Source organism: Neophocaena asiaeorientalis, unplaced genomic scaffold (assembly GCF_003031525.2).
Source record: "Neophocaena asiaeorientalis asiaeorientalis breed wild unplaced genomic scaffold, Neophocaena_asiaeorientalis_V1.1 scaffold25, whole genome shotgun sequence".
Lineage (NCBI taxonomy): Eukaryota > Metazoa > Chordata > Mammalia > Artiodactyla > Phocoenidae > Neophocaena > Neophocaena asiaeorientalis.
The window spans coordinates 451,330-471,828 of NW_020172492.1; the positions used below are offsets into that span (position 1 = coordinate 451,330).

Consider the following 20,499-nt stretch of genomic DNA (forward strand, 5'->3'; position numbering starts at 1 on the left):
CTTCGGGGTTGAGGGATGGCAAATTTTTGTTCTCTGCCCTCTCTGTTCTAATTCCTACACATGAATAACAAACTCATTATCTGCCAGATACTTTCTGTCTTATAATCTTCCAGAATTACAGATATTTACTGAGCACCACCGAGGTCCAGATGTTCTCATCTAGGGACTTGGAATGAGTCAGTAAACATACCAGAAAGATTTCTCAGAAAGTGGACATGAACACTTCATGCCTATTCTTGGATTTAATTACTTCTGGGTGGATTTACCATATCCAAATTCTCTTCCCTTCAGTGTCTTGTGTAATACACACAGATTAACAATGCCTAATCTTGGATGTTTGATGCCTGTCATACCAAGTCAATTGCTTGTGACCCAATTTTAAGTTCCTGTATTCTAGCCATTCTTTTTTCTCCTCTGTCCCTGTTCCTGGGAAGATTCATTTATTCAATTAGTTTGTCTGACCGTAAAAGCACTAGACATGGAGCCAGATAGTCTGTGTTTAAAAGTTGGCTCCTACTTTTACTAGCTGTGTGTGAACTTGGGCAATTCTCAACACATAGCAGAGTGGAGGTTAAGTAGGGAGGTTTATTATTATCACTTCAACAGTTAGAAAAAAGGCAGAAATGTGTTAAGTGAATCGTTCATAGTTAATGGCAAACAATTCTGTGCCAACGTACATAGAGTAACATAGATCTCATCTCATCATTTTTCACTGCTTCTTCGTTTTTGAGTGGATAACACTGCTTCAGAAAATGTCTGTATCAATACACTTAAATTTATAAATGAAATAATAGGAAGTATTCCTGTGATTTGGATAAATACCTTGTAATATTATCAGAAGTAGATATATTCACTAACCTCAAGTGCATTCTAATTCATACACACACACACAGGCACACACACATACACACACACCATGGGTCTCAGCTCACCTGTAATTTTCTTTCACTTTTATAAAAATTTGACTCGAATATTTTTAGTCCATTTTATTATTCTTTTTTATAATATTTCCTAGCTCTACTAATTCTTATCTTATTTTCAATGTCAGGAAAGCATTTCTTACTTGCATTATTTACGTACCTTAACTTAAGACTCTCACTGGCATGGGACTTCTCTGGCAGTCCAGAGGTTAAGACTCTGAGCTTGCACTGCAGGGGGTGGTGTGGGTTCCATCCCTGGTTGGGGAGCTAAGATCCTGCATGCTGTGTGGCTTGGGGGAGGGAGAAAGAGAAAAAACAGTCTCACTGGCACACTTATTAGCAAGAAGCTATTTAAATATATCCAGTCTATTTGTTTTATTTTAACTACATAGTCATGGCTTTCTGTTCACTTAATATCTTAAACTGCACGACATCATTCTTTCACTTTACCCAGCCACAGGAAGTAAAGTAAGCCTTTAGTCACAACTTCTTGTTGCATGGATGCTGGAGTCTACAAAATCAGAACTGAATAGAAAGTTATAAGGTTGATCTAAGCCATCTAGGTCTTAATAAGGGAGTGATGATCACTCAGCAACAGTATACTTGGATCAATAATACCGTTTTATATAGATTCTTTACATAAGAATATAAATATTCATATCTACCAAGTCTTATACCATTGAATCTCTTCCTTAGTTAAGACGTTACATATATCATAGAAATTTTCTTTCCACAGTCTCATTTATTCATAACTGTTACATGCTTTAGGGTGGTGGTTCTCAAATGCTGAAAAAGAGAAGAGGACTCTGTGTGTGTGTTGCGTCTGTGTGTGTGTGTGTGTGTGTGTGTGTGTGTAAAATGTTTGGGTGTGGTGGAATTGATGCTATACTCATATTGAAATCACTATAATAGTTTTTCATAACTTTATATGCTTAGATGTTTTCTTCTGTACTGTAAGATTCTGGAGGTGATAGAATGATAGCCCCCTTCACCTACCCTATAGTATGTAGGGTCTACACACACACATATACATGTGGTTGAAACCATTGCTTTAGGCTATGTATTCCTGTAATTCTAGAAAATGATGAGTGAGAATTGTACTGTGAAGATGACAGAACTGGCAATGAAACTATGATTCTGATCATGTAAACTATCTGAATGCCTTCCTTTCTTGCTGTGTTGAACCTGTGTGCTTAATAAGTACTCTTCTATTTATTGATTTTTTGTTTATAAGTCAAATTTGGAGTTTAAAACTATTCGGGTGTATAAGAAAATTCTCTACACACACATATATAAGTATGTACAATACATAAAAACCAAATCATATGTACCCCAAAAGGACATTTTATGTAGAAAGAAAATATGTTGACGCATTTGGTTATTTCTAGATATAAAATGAATCATTTGGTTAAAGAAAACTGCTTTTTAGTTTCCTTAATGAACTGAAAGTTAATGAGGATGAAATTAGTCTAGATTTGAGCCAGACTTTGATTCTAACCTACCAGACACGTATCAACATGAAATACAACAGTCAATATTGAATAACCATTAGAAGAGTGAAGAGATGCCTTGAGACCTACAAAAAACGTAGTTACAAAATGTACAGTAGTGATAATTTTGATGCTGATAATATTATTACTTCACCTTAAAAATACATTATTTTGAGGAGAAAATAAATGTTATAGCTTCAGAAAAGATAAAAACATTCCACTGTTACACAGTGAAAGGTCACCTGAGTTCATAAGAAAAACAATGAAAGAAAGTAGTGCTGCCGCATTGATAGAGCTATATGATATAGAAACATGACATAATTAAGGTAATTTCACTGAACACTTAAAATGCATTTCTGAACACCACAACTCAAAAAAACATTATGTTAGATATATTAACTAGTAAATATTTCAACTTGCTATTTAGAAAATTGACTTCTCAAGATCACCAGTAATTTCTGTAACATACTCATATGAGTGGAAGATGCCTAACCTTTATTAAAAGAAACAAACAAACAAACTTCCATCATAGGGCAATGCTATGGTCCTAGATAAAGTAATGACCTTTTATAACTTTTCTTCCTCTTCCTCATGTCTCTGTAATGATAGATATTATTTATGACATGTATGTTAGAGCAGCGGTCCCCAACCTTTTTGGCACCAGGGACCGGTTTCGTACAAGACAATTTTTCCATGGACGGGTCACGGTGGGGAGATGGGTCAGGCGGTGATGTGCGCAATGGGGGCGGCAGATGAAGCTTCAGCCTCACCCGCCGCTCACCTCCTGCTGTGCGGCCCGGTTCCTCAGACCGGTACCAGTCCACAGTGCGGGGGTTGGGGACCCCTGTGTTAGAGGGAAGAAAAGCTACAGTAGGAACTATTTGACAATATTCATCACCCCTTCCATTCCATGAAAAATGCATCTTCCTGGACTCCAAGATAATCCATTCTTCTACCTTCTCTCCTATTCTTAATTTCTCACTTCTCTTCTACGTCATACTCTCCAACTGATGTTATTGAGGTATAAAATTTGAAATTGGGGAATTATCGCTAAACCACATCTATCTTTTCATTATTGTATCCCACGTGCCTTGGACAGTGCCTTGCACAAGTGTTCAGTGTATGTTTCTTGAAATCAGACACAGATCTCCTTCTCAACATACAGTCATCCTTTCAAATCTACACAAATTTATATAATTTTCTTTGTACCACATCTGTCATAAATTTTGGCCCTTAATTATCGTATTACCCTTAATTTTATGTAGATGTTTATGGATACATGCCTTGTAATTGCTGCTCTGATGGTGTGAGCATGAGACCAAGGAGGACAGTTTCTTGCACTGGAAGCCGTGGACAACCTAACTGTTGTGAGTGGTTCAGAGTCTCCAGGAGGTTCTAGAGGAGGCCTCTGCAGTGAAGGAATCTGGGGGTAGAGGCAGAGGAGGGAAAGGTGAAACTAATGCAGTTGTCTGTTGTATTGCAATTTGGAGAGAATTTAGATCTTTTCTTGTAATGGACCTCATTCAGTGTAGGTCAGTTTGTGAGTAGCAGCATAAATGAGCTTTAAAAAAATTGTAAATGACAAATACGTTGTCTCCAGAACCCAAAGGCCTAAAAGTATTAGATTTGTCTTAATATTGTTGGTAATTACAGGTCAATAATTATTTCTCGACAGTGTCAGAGATAGAGAACCCCTTGACTGAGCAAATAATGTCTAGAAATATTCCTAAGTTGAGGGGACCTTGTACTTTGTGTGAGACAGTGGCCCGTCCCTGTTCGTGAGCTCCTTTGTGAATGTTTCTGTGTCCTGAATGAGGGTGTCAAATGACTCTCCTTGAATGATAAGTCATCGATGTCATGACATATCTGTATTCCAGAGAAAGTTGGATGCAGTGTTGATCTTGCCTGCGAAGCCTGTGTGTGATTGCAGGGCTGTTGAGGTGCCCCATGTATAGTTAAGTGGAGTATTGTGTCCCTTCGAAGGTGAAGGGAAACTGGCTGAGTCCGTCAAAACAGGCACCGAACAAATCATATTAGTCAAATTTATGACTGCAAAGTATTTACCAGTTGCCAACTGAATAGATTCAGTAATTTCAACAATATTGGGCACGGCACCTTAATATGTGGGAGTGGGGCACTAAGGTTGGGACCGTCTACTGTGGGGCACCATTCATTCTTTCCAGGTTTAAGAACAGGTTTAAGAACAGGTCAGTTTGGCTGTTAAATGGAGAAGCAGTGGTGATTATCATCTGTTCTCTAAATAGTTCGTATAATGGATTTCAATCCTTGAAAGTTCTGTACTATCCTTGGAGATTTTATTAACTATATTGGGCAGACAGAAGGTTCATAGGGTCCCATTTTGTCCAACTGATTGTAAGCACCAAAGGTTTTATTTCATTTAATTTTAATTTATTACTCATTGGAAGAGTGTTCATGTCTACTAAGGGATGTTTTGGGGCCATGGGTGTTATGACCATGGGAAATTTAGGCAAGGCGATAAATAGCTCTAATAGTTAACATGAGGCATACCTCTTTTTCCTCTATTTTATATTTGATAACTACACTAAGAGTATAGAGATTACCTTAATTTTAGAGCAATCTCCATATTTAGGGTCTTTGTTTAAAAGTAGTGAGATCTTCAGTCATAACTATAATTTGAGCTCCAACTCAAATAGAAAAGAAGGCCCTAAAGGTTTGCCAATCGGTACATCTCAGGAGATGTTAAAGTTAATTTGGGACCTATATTGTAGAGGCACAAAGCCAGTCAGCTCCCTTTTTATTGTATTTTTCTTGGTCTTAATAAACTCTTTTGGTGAATTAAGAATTTTCTAGTTGGACTAATTGTGGACTTCTGTTGCAGTTGTTCATTTCCTCCAGTTTTTTTGCTGCTGTTGTCTTTGGTTGGTAGACACTCTGGGAGCTCTTTTCTACCCTGTTCATATGTATAAGTCTGCTGCTCCTACTTCTCCTTACTGCTATGGGGATCGGCAACTCTATTGTTCCAGAAGCATAGGCGGCAGCAGCAGAAGCATTTTGTAGGGTCCCAATGAGCTGTGTTCAGAATTGTGGATCTCAGCATGGCAACTACTCTCCCTTCACACAAGCAACCACATAATCCAGCTGTAGGATGCTCAAGGTATCAGCATTTTCCCTGAACGCTCTATGCAATGAGGATTGATGCCTGCTTTAGACACACAAACGCTGGTCACAGGTTAAGGATGATTCTCTGAGCTTAATGTCAGTCGTGTTCCTTACTGGAATCTAGGCACAAAATTCAATATGAAACACTCAGATAAGTCTGAGACGTATGACACAGGACCACTTTAACTAGAGCCCCAATTCCATACTCTTGTCCTTAAATGCCAATTGAAACTTCTAACTTAGGTTGGTTAAATCCAAACAGAAGCGTGGGAGGACTGAATAAATGCAACATAAAACTGTGTGGCTGGCAGTCGTGGCCTAGATACCCTGCTTCCTGTACCAATTGTTACAACTTTAAGAACCCTTTCTGACTCCCCAGGCTGTAACGTTAAACGCTTAGTGAGCCCAATAAATCCTGCCCGATCCAAATTTATGTTTCTTCCACCATTACCCCGTACCCTTAATATCCATTTCCAAACATGCTTCTCAGACTTTGATCTGTAAAAATTTAAAAACTGAACTAGTTCTTTTGGAGTGTAACTTCCTAAGCATGTGATAAAAAACAAAATGAGTAACATATTTGCCAACTAACACCTACATATTTATAAACACTTTACAAGACTCCTAGTAAAAGAACACAAACAACCAACTAAAATTAGGTCAAAATTATTTCTCAATTTGTTCTTATGAACCAAGATGAATTAGTTAAATTTTAAGGGAAAACATCCACCATGTAGTTAGCAAGTTCATTATAATAGTATTCAAGATCCTAAACAAAGAAGAAAAAAGTAAGATTTTCTGGGCTTAAAGCTCTAGGAAAGGCATTAGATAATTGAAACCCTTGTATACTAGTTGTTTCTGAATGACAGTTTTGAAGGCTCAAAGGAAAAAAATTAATGACCAATGTGAGAAATAATATCGAGATAATAAATTAGCCAAGTTTCAAATTTCACAGACAGCAAAGAAAGCAGAGATTTAATTAGACACACATACAACACACACACACACACACACACACACACACACGGAAAACCAAAGCTGTGTGAATATATAACTTAATTGTACATTTAGAACAAACAAATAATCAAAAATGAGATTTAACTCATAAATAGAAAAGTAACTGACTAGGTTTGATTTTCTCTTACAGATAACAACAGAAAGATAGGTCTTACATATGACAGAGGGAGAAAGAAAAGAAAGGGGGGAGGGGAAGGAGGAGGAAAAGATGTGGTCTGACCATAGTGGAAAATAAGTAACATAAATTTGTAGATTATTCAACATTATCTTTAGAGAATCTGAAATTTTTTTTCACTTGGACATAAAATTAAACATTGACTTTTGAAGTTATTGGATTGAAATGGTGAGTTAATAGTTAATGGAGATTCTACCTACAACTAGTAAACCTTATATTCATAGAATAACGATAAAATTGAAAGGTGCCTAAGAGAACATGTAGATGAATTATCTTATTTTTAGATATGGATGAAGCCAAGAGATTGGAATAATGTTAATTATTCTATCAAATTATTAGCTTTAGAAAATCGATTATTTGAGCCTGAATTCTTGAGAAATTATTTGGTTTTAGAATTTTGGTGAGATTTTTACTACTGTTTTCTTGTAAGTTTTGTTTATTTTTGCTATGAAAACCAGGATAAGTATTATGATCACTATTTTTCAAGAAGCTCAGTTGATTTGCTCAAAGTCATGAAGCATTTACCTGATGTGATTAAAAATACAACTTAGCATTTGATTCCAAATCCAGCATTTTTTAGCCCATAATATTGTTTGTTCTTTAATTATCTCTGTGATTCTGGAAATACATCTAAATACAATGTAACTAGTTATTTTATATCTCTTCTTAGACCAAAGGCTAAATGAACTTGTTAAACTGAGTCTTTATTGAAAATGGAGAAATGTCTTTCTGTGGATTTGTACTGATAAAAAGAAATTTCCAGGGGACCCAGAGTTACTAGCCATGTTGCTTGTAGATTTAAATTTAGATGATCTTTCAAATATTATTATAATTTAACCTATTTTAATGGAAAACATTTTATAGGAATTCTTTCCTATAAGATTCAACTAACACATCTCCAGTGATTTCATTTTCCTCTGTTTTCTTTAGCAACAGTCCAGAATGTCTTCAGACATAAATCAGCTAGCACAGTTTAAATCTATTATTAAGGCTGTAAAACTATTCTTAAGGGAGCCACTAATCCAGATTACATACACTTTCAAACTGCTGGGTGAATTGATTTATTTTAAAATACCACTTTGTTCCACAGATGCTCAATAACCTATGACATGAATAACTGTTCAATAAAAAATTGAGAGAAGTTGAATAGAGTCAGCTGTGTGTATGTGTCTGTGTGCATGTGAAGTATGGAAAAGAATGTCTCATATATCTTATCAATCTGACACTTTCTACCTTTCCAAAAATTAAGGTACTTAAGCTGTTTTAAGCATAAGATACATTTTATTCTTTATAAAGTTTTCTAGTCTTACTATTATGAAGATACACTTTTAGCTTTTTTCAACCATATTGTTTGATAAATATTTGGAAAATAATATAACTTAAAAAAGATGAAGTTTTAAATGTATATGAAAATTGTTGTTGGTGTAGCCATATGAATTTTTCATTTCCTTACTGAACTATATAAATATGTTTCTAGAATCATTTCATTTACAATGTTTCTTGGTCCATTTAGGCTGCTGTAACAAAACACCACAGGCTGGGTAATTTACAAACAACCAAAACCTATCTCTCACAGCTGTGGAGGCTAGAAGCCTAAGATCAGGGTAACAGCACTGTCCAGTGAGGGTCCTGTTCTGGTCACAGACTTCTCCTTGCATCCTCACATGGTAGAAGGGGCCAGGAAGCAGTGTGGGATCTCCTTTATAAGGGCACTAATCCCACTGATGAGGGCTCCACCCTCATGACCTAATCACTTCCCAAAGGCCCCACCTACAAATACCCTTGGGAATTAGGATTTCAACATATGAATTTTGAGGGGACACAAACATTCAGATCAGACCATGGCAATATGCAAATATATTTTTTCATTCTCACAAACATTAGTGTTAAACTTTGGTTTTTCAGGTTAATAATTATGTTAGGCTTCTGACAATAAAAGTACAAAAAGTAAAGCCAGAGTTCTCCAATTATTCATAGAAATAGTGAAAAATAATTCATAGAAGCAGTACAGAATAATAAATCTCCCCTTTGGCTTAAATACCTATTTTGTTTTTCAGATTTCACAAAACTTTAACTGAGGAAACTTCACCCCAAGAATTTGATTATAGCACCTTGATTTCTTATGAAATATAGTCACTGGTAGAGGAACTGCACCAAAATATGAGTCATTCCTTTGTCATACTTATGCTTCACTTTTATATAGCTCCTCATAATTATTTATTTTTCTTTTCTCCCTTTTATGGTATTTTCATATAAGATTATGAACCATAATATTTACTAATATTTACTTAGCACTTGCTGAGACAGTCACTATATTATGCACTTTTCATGAGTCATCTTTTAGATTTGCTTGGTAAAACACTTTGAGCAAAGTAATAATATAATTATCATTTTTCAGATAGGGAACTGGGGATAATCTTTTAAGTTACATAACCAGGAATACAGAACTGGTAAGTGGTAGAACTTGTATTTAAACCCGGCTCTATCTGATGCCAGAATACTTGCTTTTAACCACTCTATAACCCTGACTCTATGTTCAGGAAAAGGTCCTACGATGAAGGCACGTTCGTGTATCCTAGCACTACTCTATTTCCAGTAGGTCATGATGTCATGTTAGGAACACAGTAGAGTTACAACCAGGTGATGAAATGGCACCAGGAAAATATATTTATAAGTTGACCTTCTTTTAAAACACAGAGGCACACACGTGTGCCTACACACGTTCAGTACCCAGCAATAGAATAACTCAGTTTATTACCAAAGTAACTGATATTATGGATCATCATTCTTACCAGGATATATTAATATTATTATTATGTGTGGAAGGATACAGGTGACATGTTTTCTTTATATATTAATGTGTTATATGAATTTGCACATTTCTATGAGGTAGGAGATGGGTATCATTATTCTCATGTTACATAATGGTTACACAGTTTATTGTAGGCACAGAGCTAGGAAATATCCATCAAGTTTGTGTATCTTAATGCAGAAAAATTCAAAGTACTTTTTATTATGTCATACTGGAAGGACGGGAGAAAGGCATACAAATTCCAAACATGTAGAGAACAATCTATGTATTGTCAGTTTAGATTTCTTAAAATTGATCCCCAAATCCTTCTAATTCCCTTTCTCTTTAGTTAAACTGGTATATAACAAAAGGTGTTACTTTTATTGAAATAATGATAAAAATGCCTTGTGAGTCCTATGGATTTTTTGTATAAATCATGATATCATTTCCCTAGGGAATTCAAAACAATGGTGAATAGGGGATCCAGTATTATTTAGCTAATATATACTTGATATAATTCCTGGTACACATAACTAAGAGGAAGCATTCACAAAGACAAATATTGTTGTATCGTCTACCTGGAAGAGAAGCGAATCTCCAGTCTCTCCCTTAAAATATTTATTAACTTACGGTTCCATGACTTTAATTGTCAGTGACATTATATGGGCATATCTTGAGTATTTGGTCTGATAAGATACTATTTCCACATATTTGTAGGAATCAAACTATTACAGGGACTTATGACTAGAAAGATTACTTCAAATAAACTTAATATTGTGATTCATGAATCTCTACAAGCCAAGTATCTAAATATGAATGAACTAACATGTTTTCATTTTTGCCACAAAGTACACATAAACTGAAATTACTGAACAAAGATTGATATTCTTTACTGATGGTAGATATTACTCAAGGGTTTATGTATTTTACTTTCAGAGAAGAGGATTTTCAGTATATTATCAACCAGATAAAACTAGAATAAGTTAAGACTTATAAAGGTATCCATTACTGCAAAACCATTGTATTAAAATTTTTAATACTTCCAACCTAAATTTCTATAGCTAAAATGAGGTTTCTATATTTTGGGTGAAATGTTCTCTTATCCCTACTATAAGTGGGGATTAACATATACCCACTACTATATATAAAATAGATAACCAACAAGGGCCTGCTGTATAGCACAGGGAACTATATTCAATATCTTGTAATAACCTATAAGGGAAAAGAACCTGAAAAATTATATGTATAATATATATAATTTGTTAACCTTCATAGCTTCATGATAAGACTATTTCTCTCTTGTTTAGATTGAATTATTTCTTTTTTTAAAAAAAATTAGAGTATAGTTAATTTACAATGTCGTGTTATCAATAGTTTCAGGTGTACAGCACAGTGATTTAGTTATATACATATATAAATAATTCAATCTAAACAAGAGAGAAATAGTCTCTTATCATGAAGCTATGAAGGTTAAACAAATTGTTTTGATATCACTCTTCTACAGTGCTGTTTTGGAACAAATGTGAATGAATATTTACATTTTTTATTGAATTTAAGTGTGAGATGATTGCATAGCTTGCCACTCAGAATTGTGTGTAAGGCATTGACTGCGCCTCCATAATTCATATTCACTTTTAAAGGATCTTGTTGGATCTGACTCCTGACCTTACTTAACTTGGTAATTTAAATTCTATTAGTTTGGAAGCCAGCGACACATGCATGTTGAAGCTGAAGCTCAAACTTCCATTCACAGACAGGAAACACAGCAGGATTCCTAAACATGGCTCTTATGCAGAATAAAATGCAGGAAGCTGTCCCTTTGCATGTGCATGCATTAGAAAGTAAGGTTTTCTGCTTTGAACCGTGTTTCAGTTCATATGATTTCCTGGTATGAAAAGCAACAATTTTGAAACAGGAAACTTTTGGCTCCTAAGGACCTATAATCAAAGGAAAGCTTCTTACTTTAAAATCAGATTTAGTAGTAAAAGAGTAGATCAAAATAGACTTTATGAATATGTTCATTGTTTTTCCCTCCTATGGAGAAGAGCCTGATTTAAGTTTTCTTTGTGATTCTAGAATACATTTGTGAAATACTAATATTTACAACACAGTTTCACTTAGAACACTGAGAACAGTTCCTGAAATATATTGTAATATTTCCATCAGAAAACATTTTATGCGGTGAATAATTAATGCATGAATTAAATAAAATGTACTTTTTGTTTTCCTCTGGGTCATATGAGCAAATAAAAAATTTCACATTTTATAAAGTTCAGGCCAATGCCTTCTTTAGAAAGAACAGTAAATTTAAAACCTTAAAAATATTATTAATTCCAAAAATAAAACAACTTTTATAATCCTTATTTAAATTTCATGTGAAATACTAGGAGCAAATTGAGAAAAGTCCATTACATTGACTTTATTTGAATAAGGTTATAAAATATCTAGTTCTTTTGCTTGTGGTTTCAAACAACTCTATTCTAGTAGTCATTTGATAAGATAACTCTGATACATAAAAAATTAAATTATTTTTATAAAGAAACTTATATTGGAGGATGCAAGCATATTTTATCTGGTTCAAATATAAGTTCAAAAAACATATTTTCTAATTTTTTAGTAGCAGAAAATTAGTATCAATGATTATGATTTTGCTCTTTCTGTAAAAACTCTCATGAGATATATAATTATATTAAGATATTAGCAAAAAATAAGAATATAACTCCAGGCTACATGATTCCTAAAATATCTAATTACCAATATGCATTTCTTTTAAAGTCTCAAATATCCATCAGTGTGGAAGAGTGGGAAGACACCAAAGATGCCAAAGAGCAAGGTCACCACCGAAGTAACCACCGCAACTCAACATCCAGTGACCAGTCCGACCATCCCCTGCTAAGGAGGAAGAGCATGCAGTGGGCCCGAAGACTGAGCAGAAAAGGTCCCAAACACTCCGGTAAAACAGCTGAGAAAATAACCCAGCAGCGCCTGAACCTCTACAGGAGGTCAGAAAGACAAGAGCTTGCTGAACTTGTGAAAAATAGAATGAAACACTTGGGTCTTTCTACAGTGGGATATGGTATGCTCTTTACAAGTATTGTATGATGTGGACTTGTGATTTCTTGCAGTTAGTTGTAACAGAGTTGGCTCTACTTTAGTAACTTAAGAATCACATTTTTGTTTCACAGGTCAGTTTGAAGGGACTAGTAACACATGTCTAATCTCCTAGAGACAATTGTAACAATGATATTAAAAAGAGAGCACTGAAATTTTTAAGTATTTGCTCAGGTCTCTAGACACTGTGCTGAACCCATTACAAGAATTATCTTAATTTTAATTTTCACAAAAAATCTTCCATTTTAGAGATAAGGAAACTAAGTCAAGTAACTTGCTAATTAGCTTGTTAATAGCCTGACTGAGATTTCTATCCAGTTCTGTCTGGCTCCAAAGTCTGTTTTACACACACACACACACACACACACACACACACACAACACATTTTATTTTAGGGCCTGGGATAAAATTAATTTGTGGCATTGGCAAGTAACTAAATGGATGAGCCACAGATGAACCAAAATGTTTCTATAAAATTTGTTCAGTTTGTTGTGATCCAGAAACAAAGAATCTTCAAAAGCTTTCATCTGAAGCTCAAACAGTGCTTAACCTCATACAGTGCAGATATGTCCCAATGACTGTTGTGCTCTTATGTTGATATATGATCGTAATATATATATATATTGCATATAGCACAGCTTAAATAAATAATGCAAAGACAATTTTAAAATATGTCATTTATCACTATAAGAATTTTATTTAAAGGAAATTTTGTCAACATATGAGAAAATCAAGTAATAAATAAGGTGTTTTAGTTTGTTATATATATATACATGTATATGTATATATATACATAACTTGGGTAAATCAGGAGCTAAGATGTCAGTATCATGTAGGTTTTAAGGGTAACATAGAATAAATGCCGTATTTGCCCCCATCTCATCTTTATTATTAACGTCTCAACTTGAAACAGTGTACATAGGGAGAAATTTTAATCATTGAACTGGATGGAGTTTAAAAGAAGTTATCTGTGTTTCTTTGAACAAGAAGATGAAGCATATTTACTGAGTACCTAATCTATGCCAGGAATTGTGTTAGGTGCTTTATGTATATTTTCTTATTACTCTTATAAACACTGATTAGATGTGTGTCCCATTTTGCCCTTCAAGAAGTTGAAGTTCGAGAGGTAAAAGATCTTGCTCGAGGACATAAACTTGAAATATGTTGAAGTCAGGATTCCATAGGTACTTGAAATTCATAATTATATTTCACTTACTTAAAATGTAGTACAGACTCATTCATGACGAATAATTTTCATATAAGCACAAAAGGTCTTATATTGAGGCAAATTAAAAGAAAAAATCTTAATTTAAAAATTATGTTAGGAGCTCTTTGCCAATTTAATGACATGAAGTATGATTGTACTTCTTACAGTCCTATAATTACATGTACTTTTTCTAGTTATTATTCAGGTATTTTTTTTCTTTTTTTTTTAAAGTTCTAATACGTGATTATCCATCCAAGTTCCAGCTGTGTTTCATGGACATTATAACCCCAGGCTGGTCCTGAAGGCAGTGTGGCAAATAATAGTTTGACTCTGAGAGACACAAGATGCGTGAACTGACTGCATGGGAGAATCATCAGGAAAGCATGTTATGTTATTGCTAATAAAACTTCTATCAGTTACCTTACATTTAGCCATTCTCTCTTTTTTTATGTAAATTTATTAATTTAATTCTCATGCTAATTCTTACAGGAAGGAAGAACAGACACTGTCCACCGTTTTTTCTCTCTTCTTTCCTTCTTTCTCTCTCCATCCATTCTATCCATCTATCTACCCATAGATCCATCAATCCGTTCTAAGTCCTGTATTGGGACCCTCCAATAACATAGCGATTATGAAGACAGGATTTGGAATCTAATGCATCATGGGCCTCTGAACTTCTCCATTTATTCCTAACTCACAATAGTTCATCCATTCAACAGATATTATTAGGTTGCCTTCTTAGTGTCAGGCACTGTTCCAGGTACTCGGAATAGACCAATGACCTATTCAGACAAGACCTGCATTTATGGAATTTATATTCTACTGTCAGCCGGTAGATTTGTTGTATTATTTAACTTCTCAAGGCCATTTTCTGATTTCTGAAATAGAAATAATAATACCTATGTTGTAGGTTTTGTTGTGAAGGACAAATGGGGTAATGAATAATAATGTGCTTAGCCCAGAACTGGCATTCAGCTAATCCCACAGATCTACTGTGTATCTGTCTAAGTACTGTGTGTCTGTCTGTGCTTTATACATAAAAAAAGTAATTTTTTTTTGCCCACCTCAAAAAACACATTTTGCACCCTTGGGGGCAATGTTGGCTTCAAGCAGAATACATGCTATGAGACAATTATTGTTTTACATGTTTGCCTTTCTTTTTTCTTTTTTTGGGAAAAAGGAAATGTCTTACTCATTCTTTAATCTTTGTATCCCTAAACCAATTACACATTTCCTGAGACATAGGAACCCAGTAGCTGCATGTTGATTGCATGAACAAATGGAGTGCTTATAGATGAGAAAACTGGGTCTCAAATATAAACGATTTACTTGGATCTCCCAACCTAGTATACACTCAAGTCAGTCCTTTAACTTGTGACTTTTGACTCCATATATTTTTGTGTATCCACTGGACCACTTAGTTTTCCTACATTAGTGTCAATATTTTGTAGCGCTTTACAGATTTGAAATATTTTTAAGTGCTTTATACACAATGCATGATGATTGATTTAACCACGAGTCATAATCTGATTTTTCTTGAGTAGGTGTCACCTGATTCAAGAGAATGAATAGATTTCTTTTGACCTATTGGATATGAGACAGAAAGGAGAGAAAAGGGAGTCAAAAGATGACTTTTGAGGGCTCTAGCTGGAGCAAGTAAGTGCATGGTGGTGACATTCACTGAGCTTAGAAGAAGAGGAATACTTTGGGGTGAAGATAATACATTTAATTTGAGTGCCTGGAAGACTTCAAATGGATAATGATCCATAAGAGGCTAGATTTCTTCTGTCTGGTGCTCAAGAAGAACAAATGAGATGTGTATATAGACTTGGGAGTCATCAGCCTATAGATTTTGAGTAAGGTCATAGAAGTAGATGGAATAACCCCAGGTGAAGGACTACAAGAGAACTCTAGAAAATACATTCCTGGAATGTTAAGGGAAGAATTATTTTCTTTATAAAACAAGAGGCTGAAGTGTCTAGAACTGAATTACCCAAAAGATGTGTCCTAGTACAATAATATGCTATCAGTACCTTTCAAAGGCCAGGTGGGGCCTGGGTTGGTCAGAAGCTGGTCACTTCTAGTCATAAGCAGGTTTGTCTGCTACCCCAATGTAATATAAAGTTGTATGTCCTATGTGTTTTATGATATGAAAAAAATGTTGAAATTTTGCAGTAGAGAAATGGGAGGGAATGATTAATAGTGCAGAAAGTATAGTGATATGTCATTGCTGACCTTGGTGAGGATAGTATCAGTTGGATAGCATGTGTGAAAGCCAGATTTGAGTAGCGTTAGGATGAATTAAGATCTAGATATAGTAGATTTCATATATTAGGGACCTCAAGATACTGAAAATTTAGTCTTCTGTCTTATTGCTCCATGATCTATTGTTTCCATTGCTAAAGTCATATCACGGTACAAGACGTATGTTGAAATTCCATCCAGGAGGAAGGAGGCAGAGACCAGAGAAGAAAGGGTTGTCTCCTCAATTAAGTAGTTGTGTACACCATTTCCACTATGTCCCATTGGCAAGCAAGTATGTTTCATTTTCAGTGGCCTGAATCTAATATTTAGGAAGACAAGGCAAATGTCTTTTGAAAGACAACTATTCTCTGACTCAGTGGATGCTTTTTAAGAAATGTCATTGTGAAGGAGAGGTGAGAAATCTGGAAGAATCTGGATGAGAAAGTAGAGAGGGAAGAGGGACTATTTTTCTTTTTTAAGGTCAGAGAGGTAAGAGCATGTTTAAATAAGATTAAGCCACCAGTGGAGAAGTTGAAAGAAAATATAGAAAAGATATCACAGTTGGAGCCCTTGCTTAGATATTTGGAAGTGAGGAAAAGATGACTGTTTTAAACTGCATTAACAGGTAGGTATTTTGACAGGAAGTTGAGTAATATTTCACGTGATAGTAAGAGGTATAATCATCTGTTGAGAATGATGGCAAGAGTGGAAGGGTGAGTGTTTTAAAAATAAGCCAGAATGTTTGCAGCTTCAGAGGAAAAGGTGTCCTTTCTGCGCGAGACAAACCTTTCTGTCTTATTCTTGATTTAAAAAAAAAATTTAATATAGAAAATTTCAAGCATGAATAAATGTAGAAAGAAAGGTATAACGAACCCACGTATACTCATTTTTCTGCTTCAACAATTATCAACTCATGGCCTATTTTCTTCCATGTATATGCCCACCAATTTCCTTCATGTCTCATATTAATTTCAGGTAAATTTCAGACCTCATATATTTCAGTAGATACTGAAATATATAGATAGTAGATCTATCATTTAAATACTAGTTTAAAAAATATAGCTACCTACCATTTTTACACTTAAAAATAATTTTAATATCATCGAGTGTTCACTTGTTCAAATTTCCAGTGACCTCACAAATGTCATAAATTTTTTAGACTTTATTTAAATTAGGATTAATGAAGGTCTGTGCATGGAGATGGGTGACAAGTTTGTTAACTCATTTTTAATTTCCCTCATTTTGTATTTTTCCTACTGCAATCTATTTCTTGAAGAAACTCACTCTCTGTCCTGCGGTTTCCTAGACTCTGAATTTCCACTCTAAGTTGGCCTATTCTATTCCCTGTCTTTTCTTTTTTTAACCACTTTTTGTTATTATTATGAACTCCTAGATTTAAATGTATTTTATATGTTTTAATCTGTATGTTATTAGATTATTCATCATGTTGTTCTAAATTTGGCCATTGGGAGCTTCTTCAAATAGCCTCCTGGGTCCTTTTGTCATGGCATCAACTGTCTGTGATCGACTTCCCTTGCTCTCTGTAGGGCTAAATGCTCCCCACCTAAAATAAGCCATCCCTCCAAGGATCCTGTCTTTTTTAGTGGGAAATGGTATTTCAAGATTATAACCAAGTTTCAGAGATGTTCATTTTTACTGTGTTTGTCACTTTTTCTGAGTTTTTCAGTTGAGAGCTAAAAGATTAGGTAGATAGATGATAGATAAATAGATAGATAGATGATAGATAAGTAGATAGATAGATAGGTAAACTATTTCACCAGTTCATAGGGATACTTACAATTAAAATGCAGGCTATAGGGATTTCATTTAACTTTTTCTGTCCTATATCTGTACTTCTTTTTTCCTACACCTAGATTACTGCTTGTCAATAACAATAGAAATGATGGAATTATAAAAAAATCATATTGTATTTTTTCACAATATACATAAAACAGTCTCAGAATATAATATAATGCTAATATTAACACTATAATTGCTAAAAATGCATTTTTATGCATTCTTCACTTTATAGACTAGCCCAATAGGGATGTTTAGTAAAACTATTCTAAGTCTTGGAAAAGTTCTTCTTGATGTGGTTATACTATCAATTGGATATAAATTTAGACTCATTTCTGTTTTCAGTGTTTAAGAATTGCTTTTTCTAAAATTTAATTTTGTTTTTTAGTTATGTAAACTATGTACACAGTCCAAAGAGAAATATTTAATACAAGTTATATTCAAAGAAATTTAACATCTGTCCCTGTCACTGCCACACAATCTCCTTCTCCTCTGTGAGTAACCTTTTTTAACTTTATGGTTTATCCTTCCAGTTTTAATTATAAATTTAAAAATATATATGGTAGCATGCTATGTTCCTTTCTTTTTTTCCCCACATTTCTTCTTTCACTTAACAGTACATCCTGGAGATCACTGATTTAGTAGAATATAGAAATAATTCTTATTTCTTTTTACAGCTGCCTAATGCTCCATTGTATAAATGTATCATAGTCTATTAAGCTAGTCCTTTCTGTCTTTTCTAATTACAAAGCCTTGCAATTAATAGGCATATGCCTACATCTTTCTGTGTTTTTTCTCAGTGTGTCTTTGGTATGGATATCTAAAAGTGAGATTACTGGATTAAAGATTAAGTGTGTATATATATATAAAATTTTGCTACTGGAAAAATTTTCCTCCTTAAATATGTATGATTTTGCATTTCTGCTAGAAAAGTATGAGAGACCATTTTCTCAAAACCTTGCCAACAGAATGTGTTGTTAGTCTTTTGCATGTTTTGCCAATCTACTAGATTTTTTTAGGGGGTATCTCAGGAAGCCTTCTTATTCTGATGAGGTCAAGCATCCTTTCATGTGGTTAAGAGTCATTTTTAGTGAATTATTTATATCTAGCCAATTTTTATAGATTTAGTTTTTGTTCTTAATATTTTTAGAGGTGCTTATATATTAAGTAAATTAGAACTATGGATATTAATGGCAAATATTCCTTTCTCAGCTTAGTCTTTTTCCTTTACTTTTATTATTTTATATTTTAATCCAATTTTTAAACCATTTGCATGATTACTGATCAATTTTAAGTAATAGGAACATGTTTCTCTCTTCCAGTTTAGAGAGAAGTTCTTCTATGTTTTTTTTTTTTTTCATTACTTATTTGGTTTCACATTTTGCATCTAAATATCCCATCTGTTTGGAATTTATCCTGGTATATATGGTGAGCAAGGGAACACAGTTTTGTATTATCTAAGATATTTTTTCATATTTAGTTATACAATACCACTTATTAAAATGCACACCCCATTCTATTGATTTTTAGATCCTGTTTTAGCAGATCCTAAATTTGTACTTGTTATTGGGTCTATTTCTATACTTTCTGTCATGTTACAATGGTCTGTCTGCCTCTTCTGACAAAAACACCTACAGTTTTAATTGGAGTCTTTGATATCTGGTAGGGCTAGGAGCACTGCACTCTTCTTTTTCAATATTTGCCTAGCTATATTTGGATGCTTCTTCTTCTGAATTAATTTTATAATTAACTTGTTTGCTTCAGATGAAAAGAAAGGATTCTTTTCCCATGCTTTTAATCCTACTTCTTCCTGGCTCCTTCAAATCCAGATTCTGTCATCTAATCCCACTCTTTCCTAATCTTTCATGTTTCTCCCTTTCCTTTCTCTTAGTTCCTCTTCCAAGGAAATCAGGTCTCCTTCCCGTAATCCCAACAGAAACACACATGCACCCACACGTGCATGCACACACACGTGCACACACACACACACCCTTTAGTCTTCACCTTTTCTCTTGTGTTCTTTCTTTTATCTACTAATTACATTCCATGTCTGCGCATTATTACCTCACATTTACTCTCCACACATTTCTCCTTCTCTACCCCTTTTCTGAGAACACTGTCACATACAAAGGATTCTTATTTTCCCTGCTCTATCTACGGCAATATCCTTTCCTGGATCCTCTTTTTCTGTCCTCTTTCTGAATTTAGCTTTCAACTAAGTGTTTGCATGAAAATCACTTCAAATGATCAAACTTGTAGAACAATGCTGCTTTATAAGTGATAGATTAGAAAAGTTATTTTTATACTATTTAAAGAAAAACTTAATTATATCTCAAATAATAGGAAATCATAAAGAAACACTGACAAAAATGCTTAAAATCTAAAAAGTCACTAAATTAATATTTGATAATTAACCATGCTTGCTGAAGGCATGGATTACCTCTCACTTGTTTTTTATAGTATTCAATTCCAAAAGAAAGGTAATTCTTAAAAACCAGGGGATAACATTTTTAATATTTCCTGACATGCCTATCTCTACAGGTTAGGTTGAAATACTATAAATGCTTGTGCATGTATTAACTAAGATAAACATATACCTATCCCCC

General features: G+C 34.2%; 1 protein-coding gene across 3 annotated transcripts in view; it reads left to right on the forward strand.

Annotated features, from left to right (window-relative positions):
* The window catches only part of KCNT2 (potassium sodium-activated channel subfamily T member 2), a 360,211-nt gene that overhangs the window by 324,081 nt on the left and 15,631 nt on the right, over nucleotides 1–20,499 (forward strand). For all 3 annotated transcript variants that reach the window (XM_024738205.1, XM_024738206.1, XM_024738207.1), the window contains one exon: nucleotides 12,310–12,610. In XM_024738205.1, coding sequence (XP_024593973.1) covers nucleotides 12,310–12,610 — 301 coding nt within the window. The remainder of the gene's footprint in view (nucleotides 1–12,309; nucleotides 12,611–20,499) is intronic.